The 21355-nt window shown below is 40.6% G+C and overlaps 1 protein-coding gene across 2 annotated transcripts in view; it reads right to left on the reverse strand.

The window, feature by feature from the left end:
• Window positions 1-21355, reverse strand: part of atp8a1 (ATPase phospholipid transporting 8A1) — a 318944-nt gene that overhangs the window by 26208 nt on the left and 271381 nt on the right. For both annotated transcript variants that reach the window (XM_060928098.1, XM_060928097.1), the window contains exons 29-32: window positions 20878-20956; window positions 10232-10293; window positions 9867-9923; window positions 6787-6894 (exon numbers count right to left, since the gene is read on the reverse strand). In XM_060928098.1, coding sequence (XP_060784081.1) covers window positions 6787-6894; window positions 9867-9923; window positions 10232-10293; window positions 20878-20956 — 306 coding nt within the window. The remainder of the gene's footprint in view (window positions 1-6786; window positions 6895-9866; window positions 9924-10231; window positions 10294-20877; window positions 20957-21355) is intronic.

The raw sequence follows: 21355 nt of genomic DNA on the forward strand, positions 1-21355 counted from the left end.
CCACCTTCTCTTGAGATTCAGTTCATGGACAGATGTCCTGACATTTTCCTTTAGAATTCACTGGTTTATTCAGAATTCATTGTTCCATCAGTGATGGCAAGCCGTCCTGGCCCAGATGCAGCAAAACAGGCCCAAACCATGATACTACCACCACCATGTTTCACAGATGGGATAAGGTTCTTATGCTGGAATGCAGTGTTTTCCTTTCTCCAAACATAACGCTTCTCATTTAAACCAAAAAGGTCTATTTTGGTCTCCTCTGTCCACAAAACATTTTTCCAATAGCCTTCTGGCTTGTCCACATGATCCTTAGCAAACTGCAGACAAGCAGCAATGTTCTTTTTGGAGAGCAGTGGCTTTCTCCTTGCAACCCTGCCATGCACACCATTGTTGTTCAGTGTTCTCCTGATGGTGGACTTATGAACATTAGCTAATGTGAGAGAGGCCTTCAGTTGCTCAGAAGTTACCCTGGGGTCCTTTGTGACTATTACACGCCTTGCTCTTGGAGTGATCTTTGTTGGTCGACCACTCCTGGAGAGGGTAACAATGGTCTTGAATTTCCTCCATTTGTACACAATCTGTCTGACTGTGGATTGGTGGAGTCCAAACTCTTTAGAGATGGTTTTGTAACCTTTTCCAGCCTGATGAGCATCAACAACGCTTTTTCTGAGGTCCTCAGAAATCTTTGTTCGTGCCATGATACACTTCCACAAACGTGTTGTGAAGATCAGACTTTGATAGATCCCTGTTCTTTAAATAAAACAGGGTGCCCACTCACACCTGATTGTCATCCCATTGATTGAAAACACCTGACTCTAATTTCACCTTCAAATTAACTGCTAATCCTAGAGGTTCACATACTTTTGCCACTCACAGATATGTAATATTGGATCATTTTCCTCAATAAATAAATGACCAAGAATAATATTTTTGTCTCATTTGTTTAACTGGGTTCTCTTTATCTACTTTTAGGACTTGTGTGAAAATCTGATGTTTTAAGGTCATATTTATGCAGAAATATAGAAAATTCTAAAGGGTTCACAAACTTTCAAGCACCACTGTAAATACACTACAGTTGTACAGTCATCTCCAACCACCATACCGCCACATTTACACAACTAATACCTCGATTTCGTTGATGCATACATGTAATCAGTCTTTCTTAACTGCCTAAAGGATATAAATTCAATATAAACATATTCCACTGTATTCCACTGTACTAAACACTTATAATTATATGCATATTATATAGCTGCCTTGTGACAAATTAGACATACAAAGCAGAAAAACTGCACAATAATAAACCCTTAATTCTGACCAGAGTAATTAAAGGCAAATATTAGGGATGTCCCGATCAGGTTTTTTTGCCCTCCGATCCGATACCGATCATTTGATTGAGTATTTGCCGATACCGAGTCCCGATCCGATACTTCTTATAATCCATAAAAAATAAAGACAAGGAAAGAAACGGATCCAGGATGTTCCTCATTTTTTATTTAACACCTTATTTTAACATCCAACAACTCCATTAGCAAACAGAGCACTTACGTGAGGCAGTTTCAACAATAAATAACAAATTTAAAAAAATAACCTTAAAATACCTGGCAGGAATGTAAACAAATTAAAAAAAAAAAAAAAAGTGCCACAGTGCCGGTAATTTGCTTTTAAGAACACATCTCACAGTGGTGTACAGTAATTTCAATTAAGGAAATGAACGTTTTTCTTGATGAAAACAAGCATTTCTACCCTTTCAGGTTTGAGCCCGTTTCTTTTGTCATCCAACGAAAAAAAAAAAATGATCTCATGCTTTGCTTTCCGCTTCGAACTGCTTCCGTGTTCAACTTTGCCGGCAACAGGCAGCCAATAACCAGTAGCGTCTCCGCTACAAAGTGATGTCATGCCGCACGCGTTGATGTTGCTGTGTTGAGACAAGAGGTCTGGTCTCACTCTGTGCCAACGCATAGCTATTGATGTGTTAAAAATGAGAATATATTATATAGATATATATCCGATCCCTGATCGGGAGGCAATGCCCGATTCCGATCGAGTCTGAAACCATGTGATCGGGCCCGATTTCCGATCACGTGATCGGATCGGGACATCCCTAGCAAATATTGCACAGGGCTGAATTCTGTGTACAGGATGTGTAGACTGGAGTAGCCCACCAAAACATTCCTGTTCTACTGTACTCATCAACACAGCTGATAGAAATAGTAGCACCGATGACAAGTTGTGTAAATGCCGGATTTAAAAAAAAAAAAACCCACCAGAGTTTGCCTTAATGCAATTTAACACTAGAACAAGCAGCCGAGACATGCACACAAACACACTGAGTGAATGATGCGAGGCAGTGTTATATGGACAGCCAAATTGGGCTTCACGTGGAATTATTGATCAAAGAGGGTTATCCTGATGTCTGGTGTCAACCGTTCAAACACACACACACAAAGAAAGTGAGAAAGAAAGAGTGAGCGAGAGACCCACACCTGAATAAAAGCCATTCTGATTCAATACAGGGGTTTAAACCAAATCGTTCCAGCAGAAGTTCTCACATCAAAGCCCTCCATCGCCAAGTTCCCTCATATCCTTTCTCCATCACTACATTCAAATCCGGTCTGTCACATGGCACCATTCTGTTCTCATTTCTATCTTTCTTCACTCTGGCTGTGTTTGATCAGTGTCTTTCTCCTCTTCACGGCTGAGAAACGTGCTGAGGAGGGGAGCTGATGAAGAGGGAGCTCATGCGTGTCTGTTGGCAGCCGAATTCAGCTGCAGAGAAACAGCTGAGCAGATGTGTGACATTCACAAAGCGTGTGTGTGAGAACAGAGAAGGTGTTATGATGACAGTGGTGTTGATTGCAGTTATGCTCTGGCTGGGTGATGAGTAAGTCTCTGTGCAGTTCCTGAGGGCGAGCTGAACTTCGTCCAGATGTTCTCATTTAGTGGGCACATTACACAGCTTTATTACAGCACCACAACACACACAGCCTTCACTAGCTTCTAGCACAGTTCTTTCATTTTCAATTATGCCAAAAAGAAAAACATTTACAATATAAAGTGCGTCCCAGAAGAACGTGTGTGACCACCAGGACGTTTGGAACTCTGAAAATGGGCCAGACGACATTGTGTCTAATTTCCTCATCTTCTGAAACATGGATTTTTTCTCTTTTTAAATTTTTCGAACTGTTTGATAGTAGAACTGCGTTGCTAACTTTTTAGTTATTGTGAATAACTTTTTTTTTTAAAATAACCTTTTTTTAGAATTTAACAAACATTTTACTGTCAGCACTAAGACAAAGTACGCAAGAGCGGACCAATATATAAAATTAATACATCTGCTCCCGAGTGGCGCAACAGAAACGTAATCTGGAGATCATGAGTTTGAATCCCAGTGAAACAAAGCATCTTAGGGAGTATTCACACCTACGTTGTTTGGTCCGGACCAAACGACCAAACAAACCAAATTTCCCTTGGTCCAGACCTTTTGGGTTGGTCTGAATACAAACCACCGAACTCTGGTCCGGACCAAACAAGCGGACCGAGACCGAGCTGCAAGGTCGGACTCGGTCCGGACCAAAGGAACTCTGGTACGGACCTTTTGGAGGTGTGAAAGCAGACCGGACCTAATCCGAGAGTTTTGCTTTTTTGTACCTCGGGAGCTTCCGTCATTTGTCGAGCATTATGGGAAACAGAGTCTTGACACTCCACCGCAAAGTGCAAACACTGTTTCGGTTGTCAAGGGAACCTTACAACAGTCGTTCAGTCATTCGACCAGTGGTAGGCTAGACTACAGAGTACAAAAAATGAGTAGGGGGCAAACGTGGGCCGAGGAAGAAACGCGTACCCTTGTGGATATATGGGCAGATGTCCACATATCTGAACTTTTGGAGAGAACACACAAAAATGCTGACGTGTTTGCTGTATTCTGTCACTACGTTTACATGCACATAGAGAGAATCGAATTTCTGCCGTTGCTCGACTGAAATCAAAGTTCAAAATGCCATGTATACACCTTAATTCGGCTGAAATTGAACCGAACTTGATTTCTCGGAATCGAGCTACACGACCTAGTTTATGCGATTTCTGCTGAGCTACTTTGTGCATGTAAACCCTATCGAGCTAGTTGTCGAGCTACTTCCGGAAGTGACGAGTGACGAGACCACAAGCGGGAAACACAACAGCCTCGGTCGGCATGACAACGGCATGAATCTTTTCCTTTTGTGGGATTGTTTGCACTGTTAAAATTTAGCTCACTTACTGTATCACCAAATACATCTGTACAGCTGTTGCATAGCTGTGAATTGTGTACATAAACAAGTCATTGTATTTGTATATATGTCCAACATCTGAAGAATGTCAATAAAAACAAAAGTTTATTAAGACATAAGTTAAATTGTAAGCAAAAAAAAATATTTTTTGTAAGCAAAAAATGGACTTTAGAAAAATATTATTGTGCAAAATAAGTTGTCTTACAAAACAGTGGTCTGCGCTGGACAGTTTGTAGCCATAGTCTGTAAGAGCAAGCCTAACAGCTTGAACACGGAACTGCTAGTGTTGCCAGATTGGGGGTTTTAAGTGCATTTTAGCGGATTTGAACATGTTTTGGGCTGGAAAACGTCAGCAGTATCTGGCAACACTATAGCTCTTCTTCATGACGACAACCGGAAGTGTACCAACACGATGGGGCGTGTAGCGCCACGTGTGGCTCGGGTGCACAATGCACCTTGCACAATAGCCCGATTTCACTTGTGCATGTAGGATTGGATTTCTCTGGCACCCCTGCTGGGACCCTTTGCTCGATTACCAACAGCAGCTCGATTTGGACGTGCATGTAAACGTAGTCAGTGAGAAAATGAAGGAGAAGGGGTTCACGCGCTCCCCAGAACAATGTCGGCTAAAAGTGAAGAAACTCCGTCAGACCTACATTAAAATCGGGGACATTCTTTCAAAAAGTGGCAGTACTAGTGACGCAAAAAAGAAATTCATCTATTACGATGGATAAGGCGAATATCCCGACACATACCTCCTCCGTCTTGCGTGAAGAGCCAGAACGGTCACAACATGATGTGCGCTCATCAGCGCTATCCTCCGTAGCCGCCTTGCCCTTTGTCGTCGTCGTTGATAAATTACTTGTACACCAGCATAGTAATCGCACAATTGTGAAAACAGTAAAAACTGGAAAAAACATATAGCTTTGATGACATTAAAAAGAATAACAGCACGGAAAGCCTCCGTGACTACTTTTGAACTTAACGCTTTGTGCGCGTGTCATCTCTGACCAATAGCTGAATGACCTCAGGGCGCGTGGCTTTGTTGACAGATTTTGGTCCGCTTACTAAAATGTACAGTGTGAAAGCGAACCACACCAAAATGAAAAAATAAAAAAAAAACCATTTGGTTCGGATCAAAGCAAGTGAACTATCGAACTATCCTGGTCTGAGTACACCCTTAGATGTGTACTCTGAAATGTTCAGTGTGATCTTTTGTACTACTGTTACTATGGTAATAGCTGGTACAATATTAGGTTGCAGGACACCTGGGGCATCATTTGTACAGCCAGAGAAAGACAGGGAGAAGAAAATAACGCACGGCATTGCTTAAAAGAACAGAAAGATTGAAAATATCAAAGAGAAACGCAGGTGAGAGAAAGTCAGGAAGAAGAATGAGCAGAGTGCTGTTTTTACAATGCAAGCTCAAGTGCAGCCGTAGTTCTTTTAGGGATCAGTAAACTGGAAGTTTATACTGAGATTGTTCTGCATTCTCCAAGTGCGCATATATACACTACCGTTCAAAAGTTTGGGGTCACTTTGAAATGTCCTTATTTTTGAAAGAAAAGCACTGTTCTTTTCAATGAAGATCACTTTAAACTAATCAGAAATCCACTCTATACATTGCTAATGTGCTAAATGACTATTCTAGCTGCAAATGTCTGGTTTTTGGTGCAATATCTCCATAGGTGTATAGAGGCCCATTTCCAGCAACTCTCACTCCAGTGTTCTAATGGTACAATGGGTTTGCTCATTGCCTCAGAAGGCTAATGGATGATTAGAAAACCCTTGTACAATCATGTTAGCACAGCTGAAAACAGTTGAGCTCTTTAGAGAAGCTATAAAACTGACCTTCCTTTGAGCAGATTGAGTTTCTGGAGCATCACATTTGTGGGGTCGATTAAATGCTCAAAATGGCCAGAAAAATGTCTTGACTATATTTTCTATTCATTTTACAACTTATGGTAGTAAATAAAAGTGTGACTTTTCATGGAAAACACAAAATTGTCTGGGTGACCCCAAACTTTTGAACGGTAGTGTAATTAATATACGGTAAGTCACATCAGCAACAGTATGCATGATTACAAGGTAAAAATGAGTGAATGAGGCTGCCGTGTTTTTATTTGCAGTTCAGCTTCCAGTTCAGGAATGTACAGATAGCCCAGATAGTGCTTAAATGTTTTCATGTTCATAAAGGTGACACTAATAGGGCTTAAAAGGGCCCAATAAGTAAGCATGAGGTGAGAACGGAGGACAAATACAGCACCGCCTGAGGTCTTACAGAGGTGTGCGCTTTATGCAACCCTCAGCCCCAGAGTGCAGGAGGTTCACAATGCTCTGATTAGTGTAAACACGGTGTCCTGCCTGAGGGAACGAGAGGGTGGTCTGAGAGTGCGCGCGCCCGTGCACGTCGTGCTGTCTGAAGTTAGAGCCAGTACTAGGGAAAAGAATAGGAACAGGGTTGTGTGTGTGTGTGTGTGTGTGTGTGTGTGTGTGTGTGTGTGTGTGTGTGTCTTACCTCTCCTGACATATCTGGAGCCAGAGGTATAAGCGGCCACAGAGAGGAGTAGATGCCAAAGAACACTACCCATAATCCAATGCTGCCCCAAATGGCTATATGACTAAACTGTATATAAAAAACAATTAAAAAAAAGAACAAAGTCTTGTCAAAATGCTTACATTTGCTAATAATATAATCATTATCTGATTTCCACACTTATATGTGAATTAAGTGGTCATGCAAACAGCATATTATGGTGTCTACAGTATAATTTATGGATTGAATCTGTCATCACATTTAAAGAAATAGAACAGACTCTTGGATTTTATGACAAATAATCATGTTATCCACAGCCTGTACACTTAATCGTTATTTATTATTTACTTTTCTTACATCTGTGCAGACATGAGACAATTTGCAACGATAAAAATCCTAAATATACAAGTAACAGTAGAGATACTTGAAAGCAATTTGTTAAGTAAAGGATAATGAATGCAAGTAAGGGACAAACAGCGTTTCCCCTTTTGATACCATCATATTGGTATCATGGTACCCCGCCCCATAAACACACATTTTAAGGTCCGGGGGAAGAGAAAAAAACAAAACAAAAAAAACAGGAGTGCAGTTCCGTTGGTACATTTTTTTTTCCAATTATTGTTCTGAAATAAATGTGAAGACTTAAATATGACTCCTTTAACTGTTTCTTCAAGTCCTAATGCTCTCTAATAGGAGCCGTGGGGAGGGGCCCTGCAGGTGCCCATCCTCATCCAGGCCCCCCCAAAAAAACAGTAAACTTTGGGGAAACACTGATAAATGATCCTGAAGAGATTTACTTCGTAATAATGACCAGCTTGCTTTACATTATCTCGTTTATTACATCGAGAGATCATTTTTGAATCAATATTTTGCGGCAAATGATTTTATTGCTTTCGCTAACGACATGGTCCAGAGCAGACAACAGAATGCTGCAACTGACCAATCAGAATCGAGAATTCAACAAAGCCGTGTAACACTTAACCTTGAGAAAAAGTGCTTTTAAATAACTGACAAGAAATTAAAATCTATTAAAATAATCCGGGTTGTTTTACATTATTAAACTACACACATTGATCAACTGCAGATCCATAATTGAAACATGACTACACAAAAAGACAAGATTAAAATCCATTTCTTAATAGAAATGTAGGTCAAACAAATGGATTTCATTCAGACAGATCAGATGATTTGGTGTGAAAAAGGGGCTGGTCTAGTCTGGTTAACACCAGACCATATCACAAGTGAAATGTGGTCTGGAATCCGCCTATTGAATTTCTCGTAGGGGAGGTATGGTTTACGATTGTCAACGGCCGTTTATTGGACATTGCGAATGTCTATCATTTGGCGTATACGTAGCCCATGGCCAATCATGGCAGTTGTACCCGGTGACGTAGTTCGAGCGACGAAGAAAGACTGAAACGCCAAACGCTGTTCTTTTTTTTAAAACAAACTTTCGCTCTAAACTATTCAGAACAGTGTCTAAAGCTTGATCGAAAGTTTGGTTCGTATCGCTCGCCGCCATGTTAAATGTGATCCGTAAACAGTCCCAAATAAACTACAAGCTTCCGTTTGTCGAGTAGTACGCGTCACCGTCTTTCCACCCCTCCCCACTCTCTGATTGGCTCCCTAACTCAGGCGAGCCTTTAGACCATAGTTTCCATGCTGTCTTTTCAGATCGGAACGATTGTGCAAAGCAGCATGGGATTTCCCAGGCTAGGGCTGGTCTGTACAAAACCGCTCAAAATTGCATTGTGAATTTATGCCTAACCCTACTACCAAAATAAAACTTTTGACTGAAAGGAGCTAAACATCCAATTCTCTCTCAAAGGAAAACTGAAGTCATTCTTAAACTTGCTTTATTTCTTAATTAACGTGTTATTCAATTAAGTTTTTGGTTTTAGTAACCTTGTATCGTGACTCGTATTGGAAACTAATTGCAATTAAATATGATACCTATCGGCCTATTCGGTTTTTAGCCATGTTGAATTTAGTTCATTTGGTCCACGGCAGGCGTCGCTTATCCGCGCGATGTTCACGAGACTTGTGCGAGACTTTGAAATGTGAAGTGTCAGCGCCGCCATTTTGCAAACTGTTTTCCAAACAAAATATTGCACAAAAACGAGTTTAAATGACGATTACTGCCTACTTTTTTCAAACTTTCCTGATTGCTAACACAAACAAAACTTCTGGCTTGATTACATCAGTATTCGAAAGAGGGCGCGCGCGTCTTTTGACAACCCGCGTCCGAAATCGCTCCCTACTCACTATATAGGGCACTACATAGTGGGGACGCCATTTTGTAGTGCTGTCCAAAACCTTAGTAAGGATTATTTACACCCTATATAGTGCACTCAAAGTATCCCACAATGCATCACGGAAATTAGTGTACCACGATGGTCACTAACCAAAGCAATATCGTGCATTGCGGTCGCGCTAAAAGAAATCAAATTAAAAGTCTCAAATTTGATTTAATATAAGGCAGCGGCAAAGAAGAAAGTATTCAGACTTGATTTTTAAAAAAATGAAAGATGCAGGTGCTTTGTACTGATTAATGTGGGAAATGTGCTCAGTATAATATGAATTTATCACAAACACATGCATGTATTTATTATTTTGAAAACCCACCAGCCGACTGATCTGGCATGTTTAAATTGTGCGGCAGTAATGACATAAATACCAGCGCAACGGACTAGTGTCCGAAAGCGTTTTTTTATTTTACCAATGAGCTCACTATATTAGTCCTCTATTTAGTAATTCCCTATATAGCGAGTAGTGAACGAGTAAGCGATTTCGGACACAGGGCACAATGCTATATATTACATAGCACATTTCAAACACTCATAACTTGCTATAGCAGTGACAAAACAGCTATCAAAAATGCATTCCTATATTTAATAAAATGAGATAAATAGAATTTTGATGATAAAAAAAAAAAAAAATCTGCCTTCAGTTCCCCTTTAAAGGTCAAATGAGTTCTCTCATGACATCAGCACATTATTAATGAGATGGAGAGGAGGAGCATGTTAGAATAAAGGAGGAGCAGTGCATGGACAAACCCTTACCATGGTCCAGGAGGAGGTCTCCAAGCCTGCCTTCAGACACACAGTGATCACCACAAACTGCAACACACATGACAACACGTCGTCTTACTTCTTAACTTGCCTTTGCAAAATATAGACCATCAATTGCCGTACATACGTAGACATGCATTTGAGATTTGCTCCTTTTCATACAGAAACAGAGGGAAGATTAATCCTCCCTTAAACCTCTCAGTACTGCAGTACCCAAGAACATTTCTCAGCATGACAGTAAGGACAGCGGATAAGACATGAGCAGGGGACACAGATGCTTTGTAAGGGCTTGAGGGTCTCAGCATGAGGACACAAAATCGGGGTCCGGAAGCCTCATAGAATCACACTACACTCACTGTGTACACCATGTTCCCCAGGAGCAGATAGTCTGGAGTTTTTCCGTTCCCGAAGACCATATCTGTGAGAGGAGAATAAACACGAAAAGCTTTTTACTCTGATGTACAGGGCACACACACACAGGTTTGGTGAAGAGTCTAATATAAGGCTCTATATTAAGACAAGCAACTTCAAGATAAAAATCTTCAGAAAAACAGCTCTGAGCAGTTGATTGGAAACATTTCCACAGCCAGGGGGATGAGAGGCCACAGACAGGACACTACCCACAATCCAGTGCTGCCCCACAAGGCTATATGACTGAACTATACATGTAAAGATAACAGAAAGAACATCATCTCTTCTCAGTCATCCTTAAAGCATATACACAGAGCCATGGCCTCACTTTCGTTTATAAATGCCTTGAGACCTCAAGAATGGCACAGGAATAGTTTTAAGCATTAACAATAAATCTAATATAGTAATTTTTATGATTAAAATGATTCATATAGGTAGCGGTCTGAGTGAATGACCTTGACGTCCATAACGTCACAGCAGGAAGTCTATCGGTTTCATCACCATTTCTGCTATACTAAAACACAGAGCTGACTGCAACTCCGATCCTCCATTTTGAGCTAATTTATCGCCATGCCACGTACAGTTAGGTCCATATATATTTGGACACTGACACAAATTGTTTTTTTTTTTTACCTGTTTACTGAAACATATTCAAGTTATAGTTATATAATGGACATGTACATAAAGTCCAGACTTTCAGCTTTCATTTGAGGGTATCCACATTAAAATTGGATGAAGGGTTTAGGAGTTTCAGCTCCTTAACATGTGCCACCCTGTTTTTAAAGGGGCCAAAAATAATTGGACAATTGACTCAAAGGCTATTTCATGGGCAGGTGTGGGCAATTCCTTTGTTATGTCATTCTCAATTAAGCAGATAAAAGGCCTGGAGTTGATCTGAGGTGTGGTGCTTGCATTTGGAAGATTTTGCTATGAAGAAAACATGCGGTCAAAGGAGCTCTCCATGCAGATGAAACAAGCCATCCTTAAAGGAATACGCCACCCCCAAGTGAAATTGAGTCAGTCCCTGCAGTCCCTAGAGTTGGATGAGTGAGCCAAAGCGTTTTGTAGCCGACCCAGCCATTGTCCTGATCTGGAAACGTCCCGGTTAGCTTTAGCTTAGCGTAGTCGCTGTAATCCGGCGTGTCCAGCTAGCATTGTCGTTGCAAAAGTGAATCAAATAACTCAAGATTTTTTATAATTATTTCTCATGACCTGTACATTCACATCGAGTACACATATCAATGCAAATTAACACGAAGGGATTTACTAGACCAATTTATATATGGAACTATTTTCAGCCACAGCACAGGCAAAGCACCGCTGCAGGCGCAAAGACACCACGCAGCGCCTGAAAACCCTGGTTTCCCTGGTAACACTGGTGTATTGACGGAAGTTGTGGTGCTGCGTGGTGTCTTTGTGCCTGCAGCGGTGCTTTGCCTGTGCTGTGGCCGAAAATAGTTCCATATATAAATTGGTCTAGTAAACCCCTTCGTGTTAATTTGCATTGATATGTGTACTCGATGTGAATGTACAGGTCATGAGAAATAATTATAAAAAATCTTGAGTTATTTGATTCACTTTTGCAACGACAATGCTAGCTGGACACGCCGGATTACAGCAACTACGCTAAGCTAAAGCTAACCGGGACGTTTCCAGATCAGGACAATGGCTGGGTCGGCTACAAAACGCTTTGGCTCACTCATCCAACTCTAGGGACTGCAGGGACTGACTCAATTTCACTTGGGGGTGGCGTATTCCTTTAAGCTGCGAAAACAGAAAAAAACCAATCCGAGAAGTTGCTACAATATTAGGAGTGGCAAAATCTACAGTTTGGTACATCCTGAGAGAGAGAGAGAGAGAGAGAGAGAGAGAGAGAAAGAAAGAAAGAAAGAAAGAAAGAAAGAAAGAAAGAAAGAAAGAAAGAACTGGTGAACTCATCAATGCAAAAAGACCTGGACGCCCACAGAAGACAACAGTAGTGGATGATCGCTGAATAATTTCCATGGTGAAGAGAAACCCCTTCACAACAGCCAACCAAGTGAACAACACTCTCCAGGAGGTGGGCGCATCAATATCCAAATCTACCATAAAGAGAAGACTGCATGAAAGTAAATACAGAGGGTTCACTGCACGGTGCAAGCCACTCATAAGCCTCAAGAATAAAAAGGCTAGATTGGACTTTGCTAAAAAACATCTAAAAAAGCCAGCACAGTTCTGGAAGAACATTCTTTGAACAGATGAAACCAAGATCAACCTCTACCAGAATGATGGAAAGAAAAAAGTATGGCGAAGGCGTGGTACAGCTCATGATCCAAAGCATACCACATCATCTGTAAAACACGGCGGAGGCAGTGTGATGGCTTGGGCATGCATGGCTGCCAGTGGCACTGGGTCACTAGTGTTTATTGATGATGTGACACAGGACAGAAGCAGCCGGATGAATTCTGAGGTATTCAGAGACGTACTGTGTGCTCAAATCCAGCCAAACTGATTGGTCGGCGTTTCATAATACAGATGGACAATGACCCAAAACATAAAGCCAAAGCAACCCAGGAGTTTATTAAAGCAAAGAAGCGGAATATTCTTGAATGGCCAAGTCAGTCACCTGATCTCAACCCAATTGAGCATGCATTTCACTTGTTAAAGACTAAACTTCAGACAGAAAGACCCACAAACAAACAGCAACTGAAAACTGCTGAAGTAAAGGCCTGGCACAGCATTAAAAAGGAGGAAACACAGCGTCTGGTGATGTCCATGAGTTCAAGACTTCAGGCAGTCATTGCCAACAAAGGGTTTTCAACCAAGTATTAGAAATGAACATTTTATTTACAATTATTTAATTTGTCCAATTACTTTTGAGCCCCTGAAATGAAGGGATTGTGTTTAAAAAATGCTTTAGTTCCTCACATTTTTATGCAATCATTTTGTTCAACCCACTGAATTAAAGCTGAAAGTCTGAACAACTGCATCTGAATTGTTTTGTTCACAATTCATTGTGGTAATGTACAGAACCAAAATTAGAAAAATGTTGCCTCTGTCTAAATATTTATGGACCTAACTGTAGATGTGTTGCTGGCCGGTGCAGCAACATGACAGAAGGTGGATTTACGTTGCATTCATGTTCCAAGAATGTTCAAGCTGCAAAGATTTGGACGCGTTTTGCGAGAAGTTCACGGGCACATTGGGCGCCTACAAAGTGGTCTCTCCTCTGCTCTGCACATTTTACTGAAGACTCGTACGAAACCTCTGATCTGTTGACGAGCTTTGGCTCTAAGCCCGTATTGAAAGAGGGCGCAGTATCAACAATTAAAGGAAAACAAGAAAAGGAAAGTATTTTATTTATTTAAAAAGGAAAGTTCAGTTGCACCAGTCCTCCCAGAGTGAGCTGAGGGTTGTTGCTAAAATCTAGGATGGAATGGGATGTGACACATCACTTGGGCAGTGACCTCCCCATGGTCGTTGCTAAAACGGGTGACATCCCGTTCCGTCCTGGGTTTTAGTAATTGCCTGAGCCAAGCAGTAACAGCGGAGTACTCCATATGGACAAGATAGAGAATGAGTGGAGCAGCTGTCTTATTTCTAAACTGGATATTGCTGCCATCTCGCCCTTACGTGGAAGTGAATGAATGGAGAACTGAACGAACAATTGAAAGTCAGATTGTTTCAAAACAAATCGGCCACAAGGTCGGCCTTCAAGAAGCGAGAACACAGACGGGTAAGCTCCGACTCTTATTTGGATAGAAAACAACAAAATCACGTTGTTTACCTGCATTTAGATTAATACATGTAACTTGTATTGTGTGTAAGTTACCGGTATAAGATTATTTAATTTGCTTCAGAATGTGATTGTCTCAGTTCATCTGATTATTTAATTAGCCTTTTACGTTTTATCAGTGAAAATGCATGCATGTACATGTATGTTGCATAAGTTATAACACCCATCTTGTTTTAATGAGAGTCAACCCACAATCAATGACGTCAAATCAGTCTTAGTTGAGCAAGTCGGTAAAGGTATTTCTTACTTCACCATACATTTGTATTTATATGACTTTGGTCTATAGCTGTAAAAGGCCTCGGCCTTAAAACCGGTTACCGCTGTGACGTCACGCTCTCAGGGCTGGCTGGCTCAGCGGGGCAGCTCCAATGCCAACTTTGCAGTCGATTTTAACTCTCAAAAATATACATATTTTTATTCCCATTTATGCAGCATACAAGAGTCAAGGATGGAGATACTATCCACTCAAAAATGTATTTAAAAACTAACACTACGTTCACACTGCAAGGCTTAACGCTCAATTCCGATTTTTTTGTGAAATCCGATTTTTGAGAGGTCGTTCACATTAACAAATATATGCGACTTGTATGTGATCCTCAGTATGAACGAAAAGCGACCTAAAAGTGTTCCGCATGCGCATTGCAGGATACGACGACGTCACACGCAGTGAGCATGGCCAGTGTTTACGGAAGTAACCTAAAGTTTCCTGTATGACAGTAGCCAGCATGGAGTACCTGGCGATGATGAAGTTGTTGTTGCGACGGAGCCAGAACATGCACAATAGCCTGATGTTAAGGAGGAGGTTGAGAAGGAAGAGGGCAAGGGTTTTGGTTCAGGCGTTCTGCGGGGTAGTGACTGCAACCTCCGTTCAAAGGAATATCAAAGCCATGTTGTTGTAACTTTTTTTTTGAGAGACCCGCCGCCTACTTCAGCGCAGAATAGTGACGTTTGTGGCTTGTTGATGACGTGTAAGTCGGATGAATGCGACCTGGCGGTTCAGACTGAAGTCGCATATGAAAAGATCGGATAGGAATCGGAATTAGGACCACATATCCAAACGGCCTGGGTCGGATTTGAAAAAATCGGATCTGTGTCGTTCATATTGTCAATAAAAGATCGGCTACAGGTCACATATGGGCGAAAAAATCGGATTTGAGTCACTTCAGCCTGCAGTGTGAACGTAGTGTTAAGGTTCTGCGTATCTGCTTTAAAAGCCTGTGCAGTTTAGGGAGCTACATAGAAACTACATATTATCCCAACTTTCCCTGCTGCACAGAAAAAGATGCATCAAGATAGAAATAGCAGAATAAGTGCAAGTGCGAGCGAGTAAGAAAGCAGTCAGTGTTAGTAATGACAGCACCACCCTGGCATTTCGATGACCGCTATTAAACACCGAGATCAGACTGCTGCTTCGAGTGGAACGAGGCAATTTGAACAGGATAAAGGAGAAAAAAAAACCTCGAACAGAAAGGCCCTACCTTGCCAGGGAACCTTTTGTCACCTTACAGCCTAAGAAACCCTTTTGTAGTCGATGGAAATATTATGCAGTGTTGCTCAGAATAATCTGAATATTAATTTAATTGTAAACACAACTGAATTTTAAAACTTACCCCATCTTAAAACACACCTTTTCAGACTTGCCTGTTGTGTGAGACTCGGACGCTAATGACCTTTGCAAATGTGACTTTATGCCTTGCTGGATTGTTGGATGTTGCATTGCTACCACTGTATGTTTGAGTTTTATTGTGTTGCAAGATGTCCTTGAATGCCTTGATAGGCACCTATAAATAAAATGCTTTATTATTATTAATCTGAAGTTTGTACGATCTCCATATAAACAAGAATGCTCTGAGAGCACAATATCCCTCGGTATAATATATTGCAAACAAAATTGCAATATGCGTGTTACTGTCCTATAACAAAGCCTTTTGCCAAGTTTTGTGAAATTCCTCCAAAAATTGTGAAAGAAGTTGATTTCAGAAGGTGAGAACCCTTTCCGGGACGAACGGACCGACTTCGACACGACAATCCCCCTTCGGGTCTTTCAGCCAGCAGGGGATAAAAATGCACAGACAGTACAAAACACAAAGTCTGCTATAACAAAGACTTATGTCACTGTAATCAGATTAAAATGTATCCATTAAAATGCTAAAAATCCAATTCAAAAATCAATCAATCAATCTCCAATCTTTATTTATGTTCCACTTTTAGTTAACCAGAGGTGGACAGTAACAAAGTACATTTACTTGAGTACTGTACTTAAGTACACTGAGTATCTGTACTTTACTTGAGTCTTATTTTTTTAGGTAACTTATGGCTAATTTCACTACATTTGAAAGAAATATCGCACTTTTCACTCCATTACATTTCTATCAAGGTCCTCGTTACTATGAAGCAGCTTTGAAAGTGGATGTTTTTTTCTTTTCTAAAACGTGATTGTTTTTTTTGCAGGCGACACTGAGACAGCCTGTCAGTAATCACTAGGGTCACGTCTCGTCCATAGACTATATAAAATCAAGTTCAAGGATTTCTCCGCAGCATTATTTGAACACGAGCCATTGATGGCAGAATGGAAGGAGGCGGTTCTTCTGGGGAATGCCACACACCCAGGGCCATCCAACCTGCGGAAGCTTATTGAGGTGTGTAAACGTTTTAGTCCAAGAGAAAGCTTGCAACGAAGTTGTCTGTGATTTTAGAGGCAGCGATAATGTTGCAATAGCTATGCAGTCTGGTTAGTCAAATGACTTTCTATGGATTTGCCCACCAAGTTGCCGTAGCCTTGTCCGCAGCTAACGTTTACACACAGCTAGTTAACTTGGACACTGTTAGTTAGCATGAAAAACGGAGTTACGCTAACATGAATAATATTAACTTATCTGAAGTCCTTTCAGAAATATGTTTCAGCATAATCTTACCGAATAAACAAAATGTAGAAAGCTTTGTTTTCTAGTAGCGTTAGCTACCCAATACGATTTCAAGTTTGAAAAGAGTTTGCTAGGATGTCAGGTGGAGCTTCACTGACTAGCTAGCTTAACGTTAAACCACCATGATGGCACAGCATGCGTTCATTTTGTGAATTCACATTTCTGTCTTTGGTAACAGCATTAGGTTTTGTAAGTGTTGTAGCAGTAATACAACGACGCCTTGACAGAAAATGTACTCTTAATACTTAAGTATTTTTAAAAGTCAGTACTTTAACTTAAGTAAAAATTTGACTGGACAACTTTCACTTGTATCAGAGTAACATTTGACTAGTGGGATCTGTACTTTGACTTAAGTAATGAAGTTGGGTACTTTGTCCACCTCTGTAGTTAACTACTACAACGTTGATTAGATCACAGATTTCTTTTGCTTCACTTTTCTTTTTCACATAGCTACAGAAAATGCATTGTTACAAAAATGTTTTTGTCACCAAGATATTATGTTTGATTTAGTGCTGTCAAAGTTAACGCGATAACGCGGTAACGCGATCTCAATTTAACGCGATTAAAAAAAATAGTGCCGTTAACGCAAATTCTAATTTGGCCCTGCGAGTCACCCGTAGTTCCTGTTGAGGCTTGTCGCGCGCTGCTTCAATAAGAGTACGTGTGAGTGATGGAGAAAGGCATAGACATAGAAACATCCTCGCCGCCATATTGGATGGGGCAAAGTGGAGATTCTTCAACCGTCTCTGGTATAGCGTCTAGACAGTAGCCGAGAATAAAGATGCCTCATTCATGTGCTGCGTTTAACTGTACCAACAGGTTTACCGTCCAAACGAGATCACATGGGATTACCTTTCACAGGTGAGACTGGAAAAATACTTTTCAATCCTGTTCCTTCAGTCTTCAGTTTCCCGGCTCATCTCCACCGGGTAGGTGTATACAGTAGTTATAAGCAGTGAGAATTAGAGAATACAGTGCCACGCTATGATGAACGTTTTTGAACGTATGATGAATGTGTTTATTTTTGTTATCTGTTTTTTTTCTTCTTTTATGGCAAATACTTCTCTTCACAAGAAACTAATGAAGAGTAAAATAAAATATTTTTTTATTTTCACAGTGATATGCACTTTATTTTTCATCCCTTGGTTTTCTCATCTAATATGGAAGTTATGGATGTCAGTGGCTGTGACAAGACGTGTTATGCTCTGCAATAAAAAAAAAAAACATTGGTACAAAGCAAGCCCATTCACTTTTTTTATGCTGATAAGAGAATTACAATGGTTTGTGAGACAAAAATGTGCGATTAATCGCGAGTTAACTATGACAGTCGCGACATTAATCGCGATTAAATATTTTAATCGCTTGACAGCACTAGTTTGATTCTATCCACATTCACTTGATATGAGCAATCGCACGCTCTGATTGGCTACTCTACTACTAGGCTATCAGCTCATATACTGTGAGTATAGAAAAACAAAATGGCGGTGCGTGTTGCTGAACCAACTGAGGATGAAATAAAAACTACTCGAAAACAAAACCCAAAAAAATGCAACAAAATATAGAATAAAAGTATTTGATGCTAAGAACATAGCTTTCTTATTTTTCAAGAATTATTATTAATGCATTTTTCACAAATTGCTGTCGTCATTTCGCCGGTTTGTTTACATTCCAAGCGGAAATTATTTTGTTGGACGTTTTGGATCAAGGTTTTATTGATGGAATTTGCAAAAAAAAAAAGCTCCGTTTCTCAAAATCCAGTGAGTGAATGTGGTAAAATAAAACAGTTATTCCACTCAGTCTCGTCGTACATGGCTTGGAGCCGACGCTGTGCTCCGCATCTCATCGGCTATCAGCTCATATAACTCAATTTCATGGAATAACTTAAATAGATTAAAAAAAAAAATACTTAAGGCTTTTTAGGAGCAAGTATGATAATCAACATCGCCAGACAAACCATGTCAGATTCTGCAAGATGCTTTTAAAAAAATTAACAAACAACCCGTAGCTGCCGATCTCCTTATAAATCTGCACAACACATAGCCAGGACTGATGCATTTTAAAGTGATGAAACTAAACTTTAAAGGGCTGTCACACCAAATATTGGTTTTAGTTTATTACTATTCACGCACTACTTTTAATAATAGATTTTATGTAAAAAAAAAGTATTTTAATTATTTTTGAAGGCATGTTTGCTTAACAGTATTTCTTTACATACTGAATGCCTAAAGTTATGTTCACATTATAAACCTCATAGTTCAGTTCTGATTTTTTTTGCTCGATCGGATTTGCCCATCTTGATGGATTACGTTCATAATTACAAGTGACTTGTATCTAACTGTAATGTGAATGCGTCTGTCCTCTGAAGCGGCATGCCTGCACACATTGATGCATTTTTGCACGAGTCATCTGCGTCACCACCAACAAAAAGTCATATCTGTAAGATGACATAGTATTAAACCCCGCTAAACGGATGCACTAGTAGCTAATGCATGCATCACATTTTGCTCTGGAAGACAGCAAACAGTCTGTCAGCTGTGCATAATCAGGTCAAGAATGTGAGGGGAGGAAAAAAAAAGCTAGAGTGTTAGCTTTTGCTGTTCTCACAGTTATTGTTGCTCTCCCCCATTGTTGTTTTGCTGTGCTGCTGGCTGATGAAGACGGCGCTCAGTGCATGTGTATAGGAATTCTGATCTGAACGATTCATTTCATGTCACGTAGGCATGAAATCAGATACATATCCGATCTAGGCCTACATACGAAAGTGACTCAAATCTGAATTGAAAAGACTGGATTTCTGTGTCTGCACAGTCCTGAAAATATCAGATGTGTGTCACGTTAAGGCAAAAAATCTGATTTGAGTCGCTTCAGCCTGGTAATGTGAACATAGCCGAAGAATTTTGCACCGCTTGTATCAAAACAAAGCATGCGTCCTAAAGCTGATATTTCAAACACATAGCTCTATAATAGTATTATACACTGCCTGGCCAAAAATAAGTCACCATTTGGATTTAAATAAGCAAACATTTAAGATCCTTTGACTAGAAAATTATTGCAGTGATTAATGTGCTTCAGCTGGCAACAATTCTTTTAACCCTAACTGATGCAGTGAGTAGCTTCTCATTTCTTAAACAAACATGTCGGAAGACGTATCCGGCGCTCATGGAAAAGATGTTACTGTGTTTCAGAAGGGTCAAATTATTGGCCTGTGTCAAGCAAAGAAAACAACTAAGGAGATTACTGAAATGACTGGAAATTGGGTTAAGAACCGTCCGATGCATTATTAAAACCTGCCAACTTCATGGAAGAAATGTGATCGGAAAAAATCTTGACTGACCATGATCAGAGTTCACTCAAACACCTGAAGTCGAATTGTTAATTTCTTTTTTTAAATTATAGGCTCAACACTCTAATACTAAATGGTGATGAACTGTAACAACCCTGTTGTGTGAAACTGAAGGAGTATATTGGTAGTGGTGTGAGCGCATGTGTATAAATATTTGTGTACGAGTGTGGGTGCGTATGCCGCTGTTTAGAAAGCCGTTGTGTGGTCCAGTGCGTGCATGTGTACACACACGTAGACATTTGAGATAATGAGGAGAGGTACACTGAAAGTTGCACTACAAGAACAACTGCGTGTGTATTTAAAAGCCTGAGTGCGTGCACTTCACTGGGCACTGATTGAAAGACACAAAACGAAGTGTGCGCAGCATGGTGTTCACTTCTGTTGCAAAAAAGCATCACAACACGTTACATTAAACCCCATCCAGGTGGGTATGAATTTGTAATTACGCCAGCGGCAGACTAGAGAAGATAAAACTCTCTGACTGAGAAGACATGCGTGCATGTGTGTGTGTGTGTGTGTGTGTGTGTGTGTGTGTGTGCGCGCTCTCACCATGCTGGAAGGCTTTGAGGGGGAACCAGAAGAGGATGACCGAGTGGAAGAGTCCATTCAGACAATGAGCCCAAAAAACCTGAAGCAGAGTGGAGGAGGGGAGACAGAGTGAGACAGGAAGAGAGACACAGAGAGTGAGTCATGAGAAAGCCAGTGGCCACCGTAACCCTGTGGCTGACCCCTGGCCCCAGCTTTTGTACGCTCTCAGCACTGGGCTAAGTGGAGGGTTTGTCAGTCCTGTGTGTTCAATAGCCACCCTGCTGACAGACACATTGTATATCCTACATCCTCTGCGTGCGCATGTGAGAGAGAGAGACAGACAGTGAGACAGACAGACAGAAACCTGGTGGCGAACACACCCACTTTCTCACATTTATTATTTTTGTTTTTTTTTTGTCTTTTAAAGCATTTGAAAAAACTTCAACTTGTTCATTTGGACATTATTTCTTCTTCTTCTGATTATTATTATTAGTAACAC

The sequence above is a fragment of the Neoarius graeffei genome, chromosome 8 (genome assembly GCF_027579695.1).
Source record: "Neoarius graeffei isolate fNeoGra1 chromosome 8, fNeoGra1.pri, whole genome shotgun sequence".
Taxonomy (NCBI): domain Eukaryota; kingdom Metazoa; phylum Chordata; class Actinopteri; order Siluriformes; family Ariidae; genus Neoarius; species Neoarius graeffei.